At 38.8% G+C, this 20,850-nt stretch overlaps 1 protein-coding gene across 1 annotated transcript in view; it reads right to left on the bottom strand.

The window, feature by feature from the left end:
* LOC126470842 (trithorax group protein osa-like) overlaps nt 1-20,850 on the bottom strand; it is a 65,089-nt gene that overhangs the window by 6,274 nt on the left and 37,965 nt on the right. Inside the window, 5 exon segments of the mRNA XM_050098858.1 lie at nt 2,244-2,378; nt 2,620-2,810; nt 8,603-8,815; nt 8,922-9,093; nt 13,369-13,561. Of these exon segments, the coding sequence (XP_049954815.1) occupies nt 2,244-2,378; nt 2,620-2,810; nt 8,603-8,815; nt 8,922-9,093; nt 13,369-13,561 (904 nt within the window).

Here is a 20,850-nt window from a genome sequence, read left to right as displayed (position 1 = left end):
GCTGTGTTTATATTAGGCAATTAGTTTCAAATGTTATAGGTTCTTTTTCATGCCTGGCCTACTGAGGCTGCACTGACAGTGCCTGAACAATAATAATAAACATCAAAGAGGCAATGCATGAGTCTGATTTTGACTTAGTAAAAGGCATGTGTGGATTGTAGCATTTTTTCTGGAAAAATTTATACAGCTTATGTTGCCTCTTTGATGTTTATTATTAATATCAGGCTCTGTCAGTGCAGCCTCAGTAGGCCAGACTTTAAAATGAACCTGTAAGGTTTGAAACTAGCTGCCTAACATAAATACCGCAACTGTTGACAGAATCATTAATAAACGCTTCAAGAAAATATGATTTGTTATTACTTTTCTTTAATTTTACTCATCTTAACCTGTTTCCTGATGGAACCAGAAAGTACGTGTGTGTGGAGTGGGAGATCAGGGCCTATTGTTTTAAATGAAATCTCAATAGTGATACAGATTCACAAACCTTATATGATCTTTGAAATCTCTGTATCTGCAGTTTACCTCATGGTCCTAGCAGCAGCCGAGTTGCTCTCTTACCTATAGCCATGTACATCTGATGGCAATCCCATTCAGTCACTCTGTGCTTCAGTCAAAAGCCAATACAGAATACCAACTGTACAAGCTGCTTTAATGGGGCAAAAATGAAGCAACTACATTTGAGCATCCTGACACTGCACTATTTGTTCCTTTCTCAAATTTTAAATGCCTCATTTACAACCTACTAAATGGCTCACTTATTAACCATGCAGCTTACTCATGGTTGAACTTAAGAAATCTTGGACTGCAGCTGAAGCACTATGCAGAATTATTCTCACACTTACACATCATAAGAACTAAAACTCTATGGCACTATCACACTATATAACATTGACCTGCTGTCTGACCGCTACTTCATCTGAAAAATTGCGTATTACCTCCTTGAGCTGCTGGTAAAATTCCTTATCAACCAGTTTCAGTTGTCTGGTCATCAGCAGGTTCATCAAAATATTTATGGCATCATGTTAAGTGAAATTAAAAATCATTATCGTTAGACGATAAAACCACAAATTATTGACTGCTATCACAAGGTAATATAAGCTACATTGTAAGCTTATAAAAACTATGCTAAGTAGTGTATTTGTTCATGTTATAGCTGTAATCCTCATTAATGCTGTGAACAGATTCATACCGCATACCAGATGTGCAGTACTAATCTGTTCAAAGTTTTAATGTTGGTTACGGTTATAACATGAATGAGCACACTACATAGCACAGTTTTTATAGACTGAGGATGTAATTTATATTATGGTGTAATAACAGTGAATATTCCACCGTTTTATCATCTGATGATGATTATTTTATATTTCACCTAATCTTAGGTTGTGAGTACTTTTATGAACCTGATGATGTGGGATGACAAACTAGCTGCGTAAATACAGAATTTTACCAGCACTTCAAGGTGGTAATATGACATTTTTCAAATACATTAGAGCTGTGGGACACCATCTTCTGAAAATCCACTCAATCAGCACTGTGCAGTAGTATTACGAAGACTCACAGGCAGCACATGACCTTGTCAGCTGCTAGTGTCAAGTTTCTGAATTAGAGCTACCACTATGCCATAACAAAGCTCCCCATTAGTGTTCACGAGGCTGAGGGCACCCTACTAAATATCTGTAACAGGTTTATTTATTGGTCATAACACAGTACAAACATGAAAGCTTTATGTGTTTGCCAGATATGCCTACCATAGAGACACACGCCCTCGACAGTGTGTTAATATTTGTTAAATGCTGACTTCAAATGCGTGCTTCGGAATCAATTTATGACTATTTATTAATAGAACAGACAAAACGAGCCATATGTGATGTAAGACCAAATGCACATACTCTTTATTATGGGCACTTCATTTAATGAAATAAAAGTACATCAACTTCACAATGTGCTGCAAAATCATTTCACGACATGACCCGAGTTTAACACAATGGTTTGGAACAGTGTCTACAAAACACTGAATGTGTTTATTTTTCAATACGAAGCAAAGACTTTGACATACTGTAATGTACAAGCCTCTTAATTTTTTTTTATAACACAGGTTGTCCTCAAGTTGTTAGCACACGAAACAAAGGCTTCTCTAAATGTCTTTCAGTATCTCGACATGGTACAAAAAGCAACACCATAAGTAGACTCATGATGTGTGTAGAAAATTCAGATTGAGTGAGAAAAAATTAGAAGCAGTGAACCTTTGAACCCGGTAGTTGCTGCATCGAATATGGCTTTCCTTCCGGTCGGAATGGAGCACGTGGGCTAACCATCGGTGGCCTTAGGAGTGAGTTTTGATTAATACCAGGAGTCTTCATACTTGGAACCCACTGCTGCTGTGCCTTAAGGAAAAAAGAAAGAAAGAAGTAAATAAGACTCTGAATAAAATACTTGTGTTACTAAAATTATTTATAGTAACATCTCTGACACTTTCACTAACAGCTTCAATCTCAAAAAGAGTAAGAAATACACAGTTCACACAAAAATTATGGTTACGGATGTCTTCAACCATAAACAACCAACCCTATATGGGCAAAACTGACAGAGAACATCGTAATTCAAACTGTAACACAATACCTGTTGTGGAGGCTGATACGGTGACTGTCCACTAGCTTGGTAGCGGTGCTGGTCCCACTGGCTGTTAGCTGGCTGACCAGGCAAAGGACCACCAGCTCGTTGAGCATTTTGTTTCCACTGTGGAGGCCCTTGTGGAACAGGTCCTTGTGGAGGGTACTGTGCCCGATACTGAGTGTTACCACTACTCCAGCCTACAATACAACAAATTCTCTATTTTAATCACACCACATTTAAATCAATCTCATGAGATGCATTTATGTCTCATCAAATACTAGAACATCTCACTCTAATGTGAATCCCTCCAATAACTACATACAACCAAGAATATGAGAGTTTAACCTAAGAGGCTCGTTATTAATGCTGCTGCAATGTATTTCGAATGGAACAACAAAGTGTCTGGATCTGAGGAAATTATAAAAACAGAATTGCATAACTTAGCTCTCTTAAATGTTCACTGTTAACTTTATTAATCTGAAACTGATTACAGGTTTAAATCTTTTGAAAACCAACGCAAAGTTAAAAACTAAGTAAATAAAAGTCTCCAAGGCACTAATTTTTTTTATACATTCTTGCACTTCCAGTTAACATATTACTGTCCAACAAATCAAGTTTGACGAACCTACACAGATCAACATTTTTTCAGTTGCCAATTCATTCAGTCATCCCAAACACAAGAAAACATTTTTGTAACATTCCATAAAACACTAATTCTCATTTATAAGTACTGAAATGGAAAATTGTAAGTACATTTCATTGATACAATACATCTGAAAACACTTGCAAAACCACAATGAACCATGAGCTGTACGATTTATTTATATATTTTGTGTTCCGGAGAGCTGTGTTGTAGATATATCACAGGGTATTGAACATGTCAGTTTTACTGATGTGTTATGGTATTATAAAAGTAGTACTACTATTCATTTTTAATATCTAAAGCTCAGGTTCTAACACTAAAAAACAAATTTTGCAGTTAAATAAATATTACAGAAAATGTAAATATTACAGTACATATATAATATAAAAATAAATACATTTACAACAATAAATAGAGAGGATCATAAACACTCTATGGTCTAAAATGACACACACAACAGGAACTGACTTAAATTTCTTTAAACAAGAGCTCGTCTTGCCATCTGCCAAACCTAATTTGTGAAGAAAGGGCACTAAAAACCTAACAGCCACTGAAGTGCATCTCCTTCCAAACTAATGCCAAGTTTGCATGCCAAAAGTGGATAACGCCTTTTCTTCTAGATCATGATTACGATATGCTCCAGTAAGTTTGAAAAGGGGCTTTTCCCTCGAAATTACTCAGGCTGTAGATTTTGGGAGGCACCACAGACAAAACAGCACATGAAAAATCTGTGCTCAAGCTTAAGATGGGTTTGAACATTACAGTGCTTTAATAAATACAGAACTTTTAATGGTGGTAATGTCACCGACTTCCTACAATCTGTGAACTAACTCAACCAATCAGTTATTGGGCAGCTATAATTTAACCGGATACATTAAATGTATTCACAGTTGTGAATATGGACAACCATCAGCAGTATAACGGAATGACAACAGAGAAAATTTGTGTCGAACCAGGACTCGAACCAGATTTCCAGCTTATCGTGAGCAGTTGCCTTACCATTAAGCTATATAAGCACGACTCATGGCCAGACCCAAACTTCCACATGTTTCCAACCACGTGTCTACAACCTGCACTTGTACATTCATATGTATATTCTCTTACAGGGGAGACATTTTAGGCAAAAGTCACTTTGCCCAGTGTCAGTAGATAAATATTATATTTCAGTACCTGTGTTATTCAGAATTACAATGCACTGTTCCTTTGGACATGCATACAATGATAAGGTGACCACTTGTGGTAATCGGGAAATCCAGGTTCGAGTCCTGGTCTGGCACAAATTTTCATTGTTGTCACTCCGTTAAACAGCAATGGCTGTCCATATTTGCAGCTGCAAATACATTTAATGTATTTCATAACAGCTGTAGTCACCAAAGTGTCTTTTCCTTCAGGCATGTATGAACATTTACCCAGTCAGTCACCTAGTCACATGCACAGACACCAATTTGCCTCCTTGGTTAAGGTATCAATCAGAGTTGTTGGTACAGAGGAACATACACAGAAAACAGCAAGTAGCAGGAAGCGGAATAGGACATTAGACACAGCAAAGGGTGTTGGACAAGCATGTGTAATGACTAGGGACTGGAAAATGTAGCACCTATTTTTGGCAAAATTCGTGTCCAGTTTCTTAGTTTGTAAATGACTAGACACACAAATTTAAAAGGGTGACACACTACATGAGTGCAAATAGACAAATTATTAGTTCTTTGAAATCAACTGTTAAAAAGAGTGCTGATTGGGGACTTTTGACTGGCATGTTTGTTTTTGAAAACACTTCAACAACTTTTTCTACCAAAATGGCTTTTGTTTTCTTCATTTGGCTGTATTTATACTTTCAAAAAAGATTGTTCTGTTGCAAAGCACCAGCATTTTCTCACCAGTTAACTGAATTCCTCTCAGATTAAGGTGTTTCTGGACATTATTTGTCTTTTCTTGCCCAATCTGAAGATTAAAAAATCTGCAGACTATTAATTTCGACCTTCCGTGGGCATTCATAGCCCTACAACCCATGCTTGACAACACTACAGATAGAACTGACAAGACACTTAGCGTAAAGTAAATCAATCATACGTTAGCTTGGTTTTAACATTAGAAGAATTATTTCTGCACCATCAAAAAACATTAAAGACTGTTTTCCAATCACTATAGCACAGAGGGCATTATAGGCTATAGTCACAGACGGCAGCAAGTGTAAACAGACTAGAATCTTGAGCGCCACAGGGGAAGGAGCAGTGTGGGGAAACAAACCCCGCCTCCATTTCATTGGGCAGCAGCCTACAGCAGAACTGACACACTGTCACAGGGATTGCCAATCTCTTCTGGTGTTGTAAGAGTCATAATTGAAATCTGTGATGGAGCAGGATTAGTCGCTTCACTTATTTCAAAATAAGAAAAGAAAACAATGAGTAACACACAACACAAAGCATTCGGGGTAGCTACCACACAATTGCTTGTTGAAGTTGAAGAGTATTGTTAATGATACAGGCCAGAACTCTAGCGGTACATTGCATTACGCGAGTGTGTGTTAAACAGACCACTCAATCATCCACAATTGGCATCACACCAGATCATTGAGTGTATTGATACATCCTTGCATTTGTACACTTTATTTTGCACATAGGTCCTTGTGCACATTATCTATCCAAATTGGGTTTTGTCATATGGTGTATAATGCCAGTGACTGCTTACATTTTCGATATTCTATGCAGAAAATACAGCCATTTCAAACTTTCGCTAACAAATAGCTCATCTGGATACAGTTCGCTATGAAATGGCATCTATTAAGTAATTTCGCATTTTGAGGCAGAATTCACATTTATTTTGGATTTATCGGAAAATGTGAATTATTCCAGTCCCAAGTAATGACTCATTATTAAAGGTACCTATTTTCTGCAAAGTGCAAAATCACAAAATTTTACAAATTTTGTTCAAAATGAGTAACTGTTTATCTTTAAGAAAAATCACAAAATAAATGATGAAATTGTGTGGAATCAAATCATTTGAAGTTAATGGAGTAAATTCAATTAAAGTTATGGCAATGAAATACAAATATTCATGACACTCGATTCTACACTACTTCGATACATTGAATTCAGTATTGCTAACTAAACTTCCTGCACAGGGAAGTAAAGTAAAATTAATTTTATGTGATGCTGAAATAATAGCACTGATTATGTGTGTGTTTTAAACAATATGATAAATACAGTCTTTTCTGCTGTAGGAGATGGTATTTCTTGCTCCTACAGATGAGGTAGTGGTGAAATGTACCAAACAACAATTATACCTGCCTAGGCGAGAAGTTAGCCCAGAGTATTATCCCATATGACATCAATGAACAAGCAAAATATTTTAGCTTGCTGACTTCTACATTCACAAAGTTGGCAATTACTATTATGATGAAAGTAGCAAAACTTAAACATCTTAGCAGGTCTACAGTATGGTTTTTCCAGTTTATGTTTTCATCACATTCACACCAAACACTTTGCAATTTCCATCCCAGTTTATTATTTACTGTTGGTGTACTCAGTTAATAGAAGGGAGGATATTCTCAACAGTACAAGAGCGGGTTAAATGCATTTTTTGAAAGTTTACAGTAAGCCCATTTGTGCAAAACCATTCAGTAACTTTCACAGAAACATCATTTACCATTTTCTTTGTTGATGGTTCATTGCTTTCTTTGTTGATGGTTCATTGCTCAACTTCACAAAAATGCTTGTATTATCTGCAAACAGAATTAATTCTGCTTCCCAATGCAAATAAAATGGCACATCATTAACATGAAGCAAGAGCAGCAATGGACCAATGCTACTTCGGAATTCATCAAGCAAGCAAGAAATGGTCAATAGTTATTTACTTGGAATGTTTTTAGAGCTCTGAGAAGCTGGATGTCAAGACATTTTGGGAAGGTTTCCTCTTAAATTCCATGCTTAACAATACATGAGCCCTTCAACAAATAGTTAATGGTGGCACAGGGACACACGAACACAAAACATATATCTGTATGGTTCTAAGCATAAGTCAGAGATGATGGATGCTCAGCTTTCTGCAAGGTATCTCGCGCCCATCCTTTTTGCCCTTCTATACAGAACCAGAAAAAATTATCACTGAGTACTGTAATTACCGGTGTTACTCAATTCTATTTACTTTCTATGCAGTTCCATATAATGTGGCAATAAACTGGTGTAACTGTAACGTATAGTATTTCATATTTCCAAAATTGGAAAATTAATCCCTTGATATATTGACTTTTCTTCACAAACTGTTCCAAAAATGTATTTTATTATTAATGAAAATAGCTTTTGAAGTAAGTGTGACTTACAAATTTTTGAGGATCACTGTTAATAAAATCCAGAATATACTTGTGCACTGGACTTTCACTGAAGTATCCTGAATCATAAAGTCATTTTGTAGTTTGTGTGTAGATATGGAATCAAATCATGTGTTTCACAGTGTGTCCCTTTGAATGGAAATATTGGTGGAGCTAGTCACAGTACAGTATAAGTATTTATCTCGTACCACTGGTGAGTACTTGTCAGTCATCTGTTCAACTTTTATCACTTTCAGTCTCCAACGAAATAACATCACATACTACTTCACTTTCTGGGGTTCTAAATTCAATGTCAAACTTAGGATCACTGTACAGCCATCCATTTTAAAGTACCCAAAGCTACAAACAGTAAAGGTGATATCCATTGGCAAACAACTGAACCAGAACACAATATCTAGGCTACAAATACGGGACTGGATGCCCCCTAGTGGCCGAACACTTAACTACCCATGCTGAAACGGATGTAAGCAAGGCTTTACTTTTTCAGAGGTCTGTTCTTAAGTTGCTGGAATACACTTGGGATTTTAAGGTTTTTGTCAGAATAATAAAAACTAACTCTGGCTTTATGTTAAAGTGTTAAATTTTTGAAATCAAGTATTGCCTCTCTATAGTTTCTCATTTGTAACTAATGAATTATTTTCATTACATACAACAAATAGAAGATGTTTGGGTTGAATCAATACAAATGACAAACTGTGGTTATCAAAAATTAAGTCTAATGTACATGGCACAAAAAAATCCCAGAAACAAATAATTCCTGGCTGTTACACCACAAAGTAAAGGGAAAAACAAAGATGATGATGATATGTCCACAATATCAAATTATGAAACTTTACTGTCACTTTAAAACATGAGGAATATCACATTAAATAGCTAAACAGAGGGAGAAAGTTCATATTGTCCTCATAAGCTGGGAAGAGACCCCTAACAGCACCAAGAACTATGTGACTTAGCTTCTTTTCCTGTCCCCAATCTTTAAACTTTTAAGAACCCTCCAAATTACAGTGCTTACCACTTACGGTATATAGAAGGCCTTTGTTGACTATATGGTGGATAGGGAGACTGCTGTGGGTCTTTTGCAAAATCTGGATGCCTTCTAGGGGTCTGTGGAGCTGGAGGTGACATTGATTTACTATGAGGGCTTCCAGGATACATCTGACCACCTGGGCCAGTTGCAGTAGCTGCTTGTTGACCAGAATATACCTGTTGGCAGTATTTACTTTCAATTGTAACTATTTTTCACAAACAAATATCAAATAACAACACAAACTGTAACAAAACTATCACTTCTGTTTCTTCATGAATAACATTTTGAAAAAAAAAGTGTTTATACATTACTGTTCACAAGCTCCTTGCTGTTAACTGCACTAATTATTCCTGGTAATGACCTGCAATTGTGCTGTACATTTTCACACTTTCCCCTTATTAGAAACAGTACATCAGAATCATAACATTTTTGTATCAGTGAGAATGTGATCTCATATCTACCTGAATAATAACTATGAGGAAGCTAAAAAGATATAAATGATCCCCAATTATACATAATGTACAGACAGTGTATGTATAAAATAAAAAATATTAAAATACACATTTGTTTATGACAACTTGAAATTTTCAAACTCTGTTAAGAATTAGGTAGGGGTGGGCTTTTAGCTTAAAACTTGTTGGCAGAAAAGTAACAAGTATGCTTTGTGTGTCCCAGAATGTGTTATAAATTCATATTGGGAAGAAATTCATATTGGGAAGAAATTCAAATTGGTGTTCAAGAAATCATAAAATTTATATGAAGTGTTGTTATCTGCAACAATTTCAAAGTAGGAATCACATGAATTCAAGTGATCAAATCTCAAGAACTTTGTTTTAGGATATTAAGACCGTTAATTTTTACATTTCAACTGAGGTTTTTGCACATAATGAAGCCTAACTAGATAATAATATTGTTGGTTTCAACTGAGAATACTGTATTATTAATGTCGAGGGTGGAAGTGTTGCAGGCATATTGTCCTCCTTAAGGCAGAGTACATTACACTGTTTATTCAAATAATGGAAAACCTAGGATGAGATGATAACAAATAAAGAGTTATGATAGATAGCTACTCACTACACAATGGTGGTGGTGAGTGGATGACAAGCACATTGAAAGAAGACTGCTACATACTATCAGTGAATGCCCAGAGGGGGCAGTGGCAGTGTGTGTGTGTGTCTGTGGGGGATGGGGAGGAGGAGAATTTGTTGCCTACATCTGACAAAGGGAATAGTTTGATAGCTGATATTACAAAGAGACTCAAAAAGTATGTTTCATAATATAATTGCAGTCTAAGTATATTTTCTTGAATGTTCCACTACACTTCAAAGTGACACAGATACACGATATTTTTCAATATCATCAATTCTCTGTAAATAATGATCAGAATGTTCTGTCTGTCAGTCAGTCAGTCCCTCGACAACAGATATCTGCTCCTCTGTTATGAAGCCATTTGAGCATTATTGTGTGAACATCCTCATCATTGGAAAATCTGTGACCGTTTCAAATCAGTTTGTCAATTGCTTGGACATTGTCATCTGTAGTAGATGCCACTGGTCATCGTACCCTATCAGCACCCTTCACACCCATGCGGCCTTGGTCACATTGTAAGCACCATTTTGCTATGGCTGGATGCAACACTGCATTTTGTCCATATACAACCAGAATTTCAAATTGCATTTGTGAGAAAATTAGAGTTTTATCCATAAGATTTTTACAGACTCAAGTACTAAGACTTTGCAGCTTTGGAGTATGTTTACAGTTTCCGTGACATTTCACTTCCACACTGTGATGCAGTTGTTATCCATACCCCAGTAGAACAGTGTCTGCAGGACATCTAGAACATGTACTCTCTTGTGACAATGTGCCATTCTTGTTGCACAATAGTCTTAACATGGGACAACCAGTGTAACTTACTATTTCAAGTACCCTCGTATATAGTAGGCCTCTTTCAGTGTATGTCTCTGCATTTCAAAGCCTCCTCTATGTAGTGAATACTGACCTATCCCATTACATATTATCATTACACTGTTTATTGACAGTTTTAAAAATGCAGACTGATGGTAACATCAGGTATGTATGTAAAAGATTTCACATGGTGTTTCCTACATCAAGTGCAAATAGAAATTTGTGTCCAAAGTGATTGTTTTTGTATCGTATACTTCTATCATATCAAGTGACATATTCTGTGTAGTTTACTCATGAGGTAACATGCAAGTCAGATTACATCCTAAGAAGAACATTCTTTACCATGAAGTCCTAATAACTGTAAATGTAAACATTTTTGCTTCTCTCATCTATAGAAAGAACAAAACTAATGAACTTATGCCACAGTAGAGTTCCATCAGAATATCAACAGAACTACGGCAACTTTTGACTACCCAGAAATAACTGTGTAGAAGGAGCAAAACTAAAACAAGTTGTGAAATTCGATTTTTTAAAAAACCTATGATCTGTAGAAGGTTGACGTGTTTTCATGATTTTTACTGTATATACTAACTACCCTTAATTATTATTATGTACCAATGACAAGTACATTAAACAGTTAATTATCAACTGCAAATACACATTTTTTTTAATAAAATTTCAACTTTGTTGAGACACACTGTGTGGAAAGTTATCTGTTCAATGACAAGTACACACACTATTCTTCTTCATTCTTACAGTAAGTTTACCTGTAATGATAATGTAAATGTGTGACTTTCAAAGAGCTTACTACAGAGAAATTATTCTATTCAACATAATTAGAAAATTACCTTTCAATGGACAACAGAAATTTTCTGTTGACATGTTGTATTTAGTTCCATCTGCACATGGAGGGCAGTGAGGGGGGGTGAGGGGGGGGGGGATGATAATACATTCCCAACTACTGTCTTATTTTCTCTCCAATTTTAAAATCTTCTGCCAACAGTCCATCCGACACTGCATTAGAAGCAACTTCAAGAAATGTAGATTTTTTTTTTTTTATCTCCCCTCTGAGTTTTTAAAAATGTAGACCTCTCAGGCTGAGCACTAATTTAGCTTAAGTAGCTTCAATGTATCATTGACATTTATTTGTAAGAGTCTTGAATAAGTAATGGGTGTGCTCAGAGTTTTGGAATGCCACAGGCAAAGTCAGCATTTTGGTAGACATCATCACTGCTCCTCTACAACCTTCTTTTGATTTGCTCTCTTTGTACCATTCAACTCTGTTCCGTAAAATCTTAAAGAAACCTGCCAGTATTACCATTACATCTGAAAGGGGCTGGAAAATCTCAAATGAGTGAACTTCAAAGGGAAGCTAAAACTTCGAGAAAAGTGTATGCCATGTATCACTGATGTTTTGATAAGAAATGATTGAATATGCACTGAGTAATGTAACACTACATGAACTCTATTGATAAAAGGCCGTGCACAGTACTTCTATAACATAAATATATAATAATGTATCTATGTACATACCAGCTGTACTATATTGTTATGCACTGTGCAGTATCTGTAGGATACCATACAAACAGGTGTGAACAGTATTGCATGATGTGGTATTGGTACAATCAGGCCCAAAACATACAATATTTATAATGACAATAAAAACAAATTACAGAAGACGCACAGTTTGACACGTGCACCAAGTGATTACAGTCATGAAGATCCACCTTCCTCTTGGTTGAAATGTGAATTCACTTCATGATCTGTGCTTAGTCAGTGAAAACTTAATGAAGCACAATTAGATGCAATTTTAATATACAATACTGATTTGGCAATGAGGCACTCAAATACAAAATCAGTAGTTTGACACACAGGATATCAGTCTAACGAATGTGACAAACGAGGGAGCAAATCATATCACAGAATTAAAGAATTTAAAAGAAAGGCAGCTAATAAAAACTGAAACTGTTAGTGTTACAATGCTGTCCTATGAAACCAGCCGAGGCTGTTATAAAACTGTAGCTACACATATTTTATAATGGGTTATACTCGTGTCTAAACTAACCAATCTTGAAACACTTATTAAGAAAATGTGGATGGAAATCTCGGAAGTCTCAAAATTAAAAGTTTTGGGCACCACGTACATCTAGACAAACATTGCAGTAAACCTTTTAGAGATCTGAAAAACTGTGGGCTGTTGAACTTGCGGTAAGACTGTTTGGAAGTTAAAAATTTTCAGTAACTGCAATACAGGCTGTAACAACATTTACAAGGCTTAAATAGAACTACTCAAGAAAGAATATACAATCCCTAAATTGTCTATGTCCTCAATGAGAAAGTTACAAGGCACAGTAACACAAATGGTACAATTATGTATGGATGAAAAGGGAAACCATATAATTTAGATATCTCACTCAACATAGAACATAATTACACATATACTTAAGAAATGGTATGACACACTCATGCATTTACAATTTCTGTGGCATAGCATTTGGAGCTGTAAAACCTTATGTGATGTAACAAAATATTTAATATTGCATTGCTTCCTACAGTTATAATCACTGACTAACATGACACAGTGATTAGTGTACCACAGGTACATTCATCCACCCAAATATTGGTTACACATGGTTGCCGTAAAAAGCTTACAGTAAATGGAGGGATGATTTACTTGAAAAGAAACATCCCACTCCATTTCCATATTTATCTTCTGTCATCTTCTTTACAGTTGTAGGTATTCAAAAATACATCGCATTGATCCAGAAAATGTAAATGAATATCAGCATTGTTATTTCTTTCACATTTTAATGAAGAAGTATGATGTACTTTTATACAAATGACTATAATTACCGGATCTTGATGATAATAGTCTTGCTGTGGTGGATACCCTGTGGGTTGCTGTGCTGGTGGTCCCGTAGGTGGAGCAGGATAGCCAGTACGTGAAGGATAGCCAGGTGGCTGTCTGGGCCCCCCGTACCGGTTGTGTCCAAAGGGATCTTGACCACCAGCCGACTGCTGCGTCCCACTACCTTGTCCATAACTCCTGAAAATAATAAAAGACTAATTGCAACACATTATTTTCCTAATTACAATGCCACCAACTGTTACCTCAATATAGATTCTCACATTTGCTCAATTTTAGACTACTGCCAGCCTATTCTCTGATAGAACAAATGTTCTTGCTAAGCCAAAGACAATATGCAATAGACCCAAATGAAAATTTAATATTCTCTTGTTTTTACTTTCACACAAAGGTAGGTGTGTGTGTTTTTTTTTCTTTTTTTTCTTTTTCGTTTTGGAGCTTACGGGTGCTCAGTGTTGAGGCTATCAGTGCCCTTACATATTTTGAAAGAAACAAATATGATTAAAATGTCCAAAATTGTTGTCTCACAGTGTGAAGGAAACCTATAAAATGACACTCATTCACTCACTCCCTTGCCACTCACATGGAACCACACAATCACCATGTCTCACAGGAATTAATACAATGGAGAAGGGTGAAAGGCACCATTCCTGGGATTAAAATAGAAGTAAAACCACAGAAGAACTAAAGGAAAGGCACAGGGAAAAGTGACTGGTCGACCACTTACAAAAACATGAGTGACCCAGTCATCCTGTTAACAGATTAGGAACATCATCCTAAAATTTTTGGAAACACATTGGAGATATCACAAAATCTTAAAACTCTCAAACACATTCCTTTCAATGTCACTTGAAACAAAGGGGACATCTGCTGCTGCCGCCCTCTGGTCTAAAAATAAAACATAATCTAGTAAAATGTGGTGCACAGTCATCTGTATGCTACAGGCAGCACACACTGGAGGATCCTCTTGGCAGAGCAAGAAGCCATGCATCAGAGGATTGGCCTATGTGAAGACAAGTAAGCAGGACTTCATCCCGTCTTTGTGGCCAAAGCTTATTACCAATCACTTCCACCCACCCAATCATCTTCCCATTGACACACTGTTGTGGATTGGCAAGACAGACAACCCACTATGAGAGGATGCCGAAAGGCACACGTTTTAGCTCATGCAGGCTGGCATGAGGTCTGGAACAGGTCAAGGAAATGAGACTAACAAAAAACGAACGTAGCTGCTGGAATACTTAACTTTAATCCATAAATGGTGAACATCACTCTTGACAGTACATGTCTTACAGCATCAATAGTAACTGGTAATGGCGCTTTGCTAGGTTGTAGCAAATGACGTAGCTGAAGGCTATGCTAACTATCGTCTCAGCAAATGAGAGCGTAATTTTTCAGTGAACCATCACTAGCAAAGTCGGCTGTACAACTGGGCGAGTGCTAGGGAGTCTCTCTAGACCTGCCGTGTGGCAGCGCTCGGTCTGCAATCACTGATAGTGGCGACACGCGGGTCCGACGTATACTAACGGACCGCGGCCGATTTAAAGGCTACCACCTAGCAAGTGTGGTGTCTGGCGGTGACACCACACACACAACTCTACTTAAACAGCAAGGTGATGGCATGCAGGGGGATAGCACACTGAAATAACTGAAGATCGCTCCATGCCTCCTTGACTGCTACATCCGCCCTTTTGGTCCCCTCAATACCCATGTGTCCTGGTACCCAGCAGGACACCTCCTTCCCCACCCAGCCATTGTAATTGATGGAGGATGTCCTGGATATTTTGGCCTACTTTATCTGCTGGATACGAGCACTGTAGAGAGTCCAGAGCATTCAGAGAATCTGAACAAACAAGGAACTTAGCAAACTAAGCACACCTCACCTGCTCCAGTGCCCACAAGATCGTGTACAGTTCCGCATCAAAGACAGTAGAGTCTCAAGGCAGTTAAACCTTGAGGACACTATCAGGGAAAACAACAGAGCAAACAATGGGGCCCCTGTTTCAACCCATCCAGAAAGACAGCTGTAGAGCTGTGGCGCTCAGTTAAAATGGCAGAAAATATAGTATTTCAACATATGCAGGAGTGCAATGTCTCCTGTACTGCACTAATTCTAAAATTACCCTGGGACTATGCAATGATGACAGTGGCAGGTAGTTAAAATCCTGGATTTGAGGACTTACGTTTCCCATATTAAGTGACTCCAGCACACACTGCACGCAGATTGCAAATGGCACTGTTGCTCATAGACGATTAGAGAAAAGGTGTTCCAAAGGTGGACGAGCAACAGTATTGTATGCAAGTGAATTTGGAGTATGAGGCTGGTCCTGCAAGCACCTGTGGCCAGTCTAATCCCCTCAAGATGGATAGCATCAATGATATTCAGATAAGAAGGCCTCACTGAGCTGTACAATGTGCATCCACAGTCAAAGCGTGAACACACAAAAGCCCTATAAAACTAAACAGATGTGCCCTGTCTGCTCCCCAACACCTGTAGCTAATGCACTTTATGATATTGAGTGCTTTCTGGGTTCTGGGTTTCAGCTCTCTCAGGTGTGGTAACCATAACAGTTTGGAGTCAAAAATGAGGCCCAGAAACCTGACTGAGTCTTTCAAATGTAAAATGGTGTCTGCCATATGCAAGTCAGGTAAATTAAAAATACTATGATAATGACTAAAATGAAAACACATACACACTTTTCTGCAGAAACCTGAAAACCTCTCTGTGCAGACCACTCCTACAACTTAGAACTACTTAAACCTAACTAACCTAAGGACATCTCACACATCCATGCCCAACGCACGATTTGAACCTGCAACCGTAGCGGTCGCGTGGTTCCAGACTGAAGCACCTAGAACCATTTGGCCACAAGGGCCAGCTAGTTACATCTGACAGGGCACAACTGCAACACTGGAGGAGTAACAAATAAATAGCAAAATCATCCACAAATAAGGAGCACATACAGGACTCCTTACCATAGACATGATTCTGTTTAAAGTACAGCAAAGAGAGTAACACTTGAAACACTGTCCTTAGGAACACCATTATCCTGCACAAAATGATCCAACAGCATGTCACCAACTTGGGATCTAAAAAAAGCACTTAAGACAGTAAAGACTGCATGGAGATCTGGAGATGGCTACAAACGCCTCATTGATGGAGCTGCATGACAATACTTTCTCCAAGTAGTACCATACATCTTACTTATATCAAAGAAGATATCAAGTCAGTGATGTACTGTAAGTAAGCCTGCTGAATAGTCATCTCCAGTACGGCAAGGTTGTCAACAGTGGACTGAAATCTGGAATTCACACCAAGCGTGATTAAGGAATTACCTGGTCTCTAACAATCAGACCTGACGACAGTTAACCATTTGCTCCAGGGTCTTTCCTACACAGCTCATTAAGGCGACACTCTGATAACTACTGGTACATGTGTGGTCTTTTACTAGTTTGAGGAGAGGTAGCAGAATTGCTTCTCTCTAGGAGTTGGGAAAGTTTCCTGTCTGCCATATAAGATTGAAACATTCGAGAAGGATTTCCTTTGATGCTGCTGGCAAATGTCGAAGTATGCAGCACTAGATTTGGTTGTGACCGGGTGCAGTATCTTGAGTTTCAGGCAGTGCTAATTCCAGGTCCCACATGGCAAGAGGCCAGTTGAAAGCCTCAAAATTGTGGAATCTGAAGTCCATATTGTCCCTCTCTGCAGTCACACAGTAACGGTAGATCACTGGATCCCAGCTGGAATTGGTAGTAGTTGCTGTAAAATGCTCTGCCATTGTCTGAGTGATGACACCAGGCATTGTTTGGAAAACACCCTCATTGCAGCACTACTGCTATTGGTAAACAACTGTGCCCCAGAAAATCCTCCCGATGGCTGTCCATACCTCTGTAGAATATGTGGAACTGTTGATGGAGCCCGGGAACATTTGCCATGACCTTTCCTTGCTCTCCTTAATTACGTGTTGAGCCTTGGCTCCTGCAACTTGAAAGGCTGTGAGGTTGCTTGCTGTTGTTTGGCATTTAAACCATCAAAGAACAGCATGCCACACCCAGACTGCTGAACAACATTCATCAGTCTACCAGCACACAGGCTGCCTCCTAAGATGACCTGAAGACTTTGGAACGGAAAGTCAGCAGGATCACTCGTCTGATGTGTGATCCACTCATTTCTGGACACTGTCATGGTGTTCAAACACAACCAGCTGACTGAACAGTGTACAGTTAGCCCTGCTGCCCATCCATTTCGGTGATTTCTGTTCAAGCAATCCATTTCCAGTGGGTTAATCCACGCTGAAAAGTGGTCACCGGAACAAAGGTCATCAGTTGCTTCCCACTGTGTTGAGACTTCAATGGCTGGAGAGCAGAACAAGAGGTCATTGTCTGAGGACAAGCCAGTAGCAGCTGATAGAAGAGTAAGACTGCCTGTGTTGAGGATGCACAGCTCCTGAGATATCATGAGGTTCTCCAAGTTTCGACCCCTGGGACAAGTATAGTTCAAGCCCTATAATACACTATGGGCATTGAAATTAATCAGTAGCAGAAACAGGCAGGGGAGTTGTGCAATAAGACATATAAGCCTCACAGTCTATCACATCCTGTAGAGGTAGATACAGGGAGCAAGACAGTGATCTTATCACGCATGTGAAGAGCAACAGCTACTGTTTCTAGACTGGTAACCAAGGAGAGAGCAGAGGATTGATAGGATTGATGTGCGTTACTGACAAAGACAGTAACCCCAATCTTGGCTCTTTCCCATGTCAGGTGAGGGTACAGCCCAGTAGCACAGGGGCACCAGTGGCCTTGAAATGTGTTTCCTTAAATGCAAGCACAGGGAGTGTGCCTTTGTAAGGAATTTCAGTTCCTCCATGTGTGTCCTGAACACATTAAGTTTTCGTATGTCCATCCTTCTGACTGAAGGTTGGAGGGACTTCGGTCATCCACTTATGTAATAAAGTGGAACACCTCAGAAGCTATGTTGGCATTTTTGGATTGGAGACACATCAATGTTATAGTCTATGGAAACCAGTTCAGAGATGTCTGCCACTGATGGGATTGTGTATACGATTGGAGTTAACCCCCTTGGCATCAGTTAAGGCCTGAAGATCGTATATTGAGTCACCAAAACTGGTAACTGTATAATAAATAACATCAAAAGGACGACTGCAGGTGTCACATTTTATAACATTATATGAACCCATTAATGTTCCACTTTTAGATGGGAGCCGTCTATCATGAGGTAACACTTTCACCCTAACTTTTGGCCTGGGAGGGGAGCCCACAATGGGTGGAGCTCAGTCTTTGGTTGAGATGGTTGTCCCTGTCTCACATCAAGGTCCATAGCCTCCAAAGAAGAGTCAAAACAGGTGTCTGAAAGGATGACATCAATACTGTCAGACTGTGTACTTCCCATCCCCACCAGTGGACAATTCTTTGCCTTCAACTTTGATTTTTTGGTCTGAGGAGGCAACTGCAGAAGTGGTAGTGTCAGTACTGGACAGTGGACCAGACTGAGTCTTTGGAGGGGCAGGACTTCTGCATTGTCAGCAACCACGCTTTTTCTGAAGTTTTGGAGGGAGGGACAGGCTTCAAAATGACTGCAGCAGCACAAGTACATTGACCAACGCAGGTACTAGTGCTGATAGTAGCAACCTCTGTTTGCATAGCAACATCAGCTGTTTAGGAACTGAAACAAAGGAGGTACAAGTAGTGAACATTGGTGGGCGGCATAGCTTTATTATTTTTTTGGCCTCATTATATGCAATGCATTACAGAGTCTTATGCTTTCGCACCTTTTGTTCTTCAAGGTATACATTACAATCCTGACTCCAGACACAGTGAGCCCCAGAGCAGTTCATACACTTCAAAGGAGATGTAAAAGCGACTCTTCATGGGCAGCCTTACCACATTTTCCCGAAGTGGCTTCTCCACAACTCCCACAATTAGTATGTCCAAAGTGCTGGCATTTGAAAGAAGGCATTGGGTTGGTGACATAAGGCCGCATGTTTAGATGAAAGAAATCTGCCTTAATGTACTCAGGGACTTCCATACTATTGAATATCAAGATAAAGGAATCTGAATTTACAAGATCCCATCTACCCTCTTCACAATGTCTTTCACATCGACTATACCTTCTGGAGCCCACTCACATCACAATACCTCCTTGGGAATGTGAACGAGATCCCTGCAAGTCACAACACCTTTGCTGTAGTTCAACGTGTTGCACAGTTCAGTGTCTATTGCACACTCCCCGAAGCAGCTACCTTCTTGGAGGTTAGCTGATGGTTGGGAACTAGAAGTTTACACTAACAATGTCACATTGCACAAGCACTTTACTGTTTTTAAAGAGCCACAGGTTCCCTCAAAACCCTTTGGGATATAGGATGGGGAAACCTTCTCAAAACTACACTCTTTTCTTCTCACTATTAAAACCACTTTCTGATAATCAGCACGTGTTCTATTACTCAAGACAATACTTTTAGAATGAATCAGAAGGACTGGCTACATGAGCCCGTTTGTTAGATTGGGTACCTTCCAGCAGTCTACCTTTTCCACTGAGAGGAGGAAGGGAAAATTTCGAAGGATCCATTTTGGTCCCATGAACAGCTAGGGGAATAAAAGTTCACCTAGACAGAGCCCCACATAGCAAAGTAAGCCTTATACAACAGAGGCACACCAGGTTCTTCAGAAGTTGCCCGCAAATAACTGTTCCACCTCATCAGCGCACAGCACACCTTGAGACTGAGGGGTTTCTAACAGCAGTTTGTACCATCCATGTGATCCGGGTGGTAAAGCCCATGACACACAACATTCCACCATCATGCTGCACAGTGGTTGCTGCAGCATGCCCAGAGCTTATGGTGACAGGCGACTGGTGACACTTACCAGTCCCCAGCTCAGGAACCTTAGGGTCACCATGCCTGTACCCAGGAAACGAATCCTGAGCACCTGAGGGCCTTTCACAAAAGGCTGATGTCAGCCTCTAGATGGCCATTATTAAGGAAGCCAAGAGACTGACATAAAAAGGAGAAAAACCTTGACACTGTTTTGTGTTTTAATTATCATGTGATAAGATACAGATATCATCAGCTGTAAGAGTGTACAAGTCAAGTTACAAAAATGAATATAAACTCCAAATTGCATTTGTACAGAAATGTATCAGCCATCCATGTGATAAAAATAAAGCTGCATAAACAAAGTGAAAATTGGTATGCCAGCAGTAACGTATAAATTACATCCAGCCATCCACCACATAAGTACATACCATACACTTACATTCATTTACCAATAAATGGCTCATTTACATATTCAGTAACTAATATATACAGATAATAACTGGGTCTGCTGCTATGAGTCAGTCAGAAAGCAAGCACATAATCAGTATGCTACTATGTTGAAATATTACTTGCAGGTGAAACTTTACACATTCATATTCTCTCTGTATGTTCTTCCTTTTATATTGTGCCAGC

The sequence above is a fragment of the Schistocerca serialis genome, chromosome 3 (genome assembly GCF_023864345.2).
Source record: "Schistocerca serialis cubense isolate TAMUIC-IGC-003099 chromosome 3, iqSchSeri2.2, whole genome shotgun sequence".
In the NCBI taxonomy this organism is placed as follows: Eukaryota; Metazoa; Arthropoda; class Insecta; order Orthoptera; family Acrididae; genus Schistocerca; species Schistocerca serialis.
The sequence above is the reverse complement of the archived record's forward strand: the minus strand, read 5'-3'. Positions and strand labels throughout refer to the sequence as shown.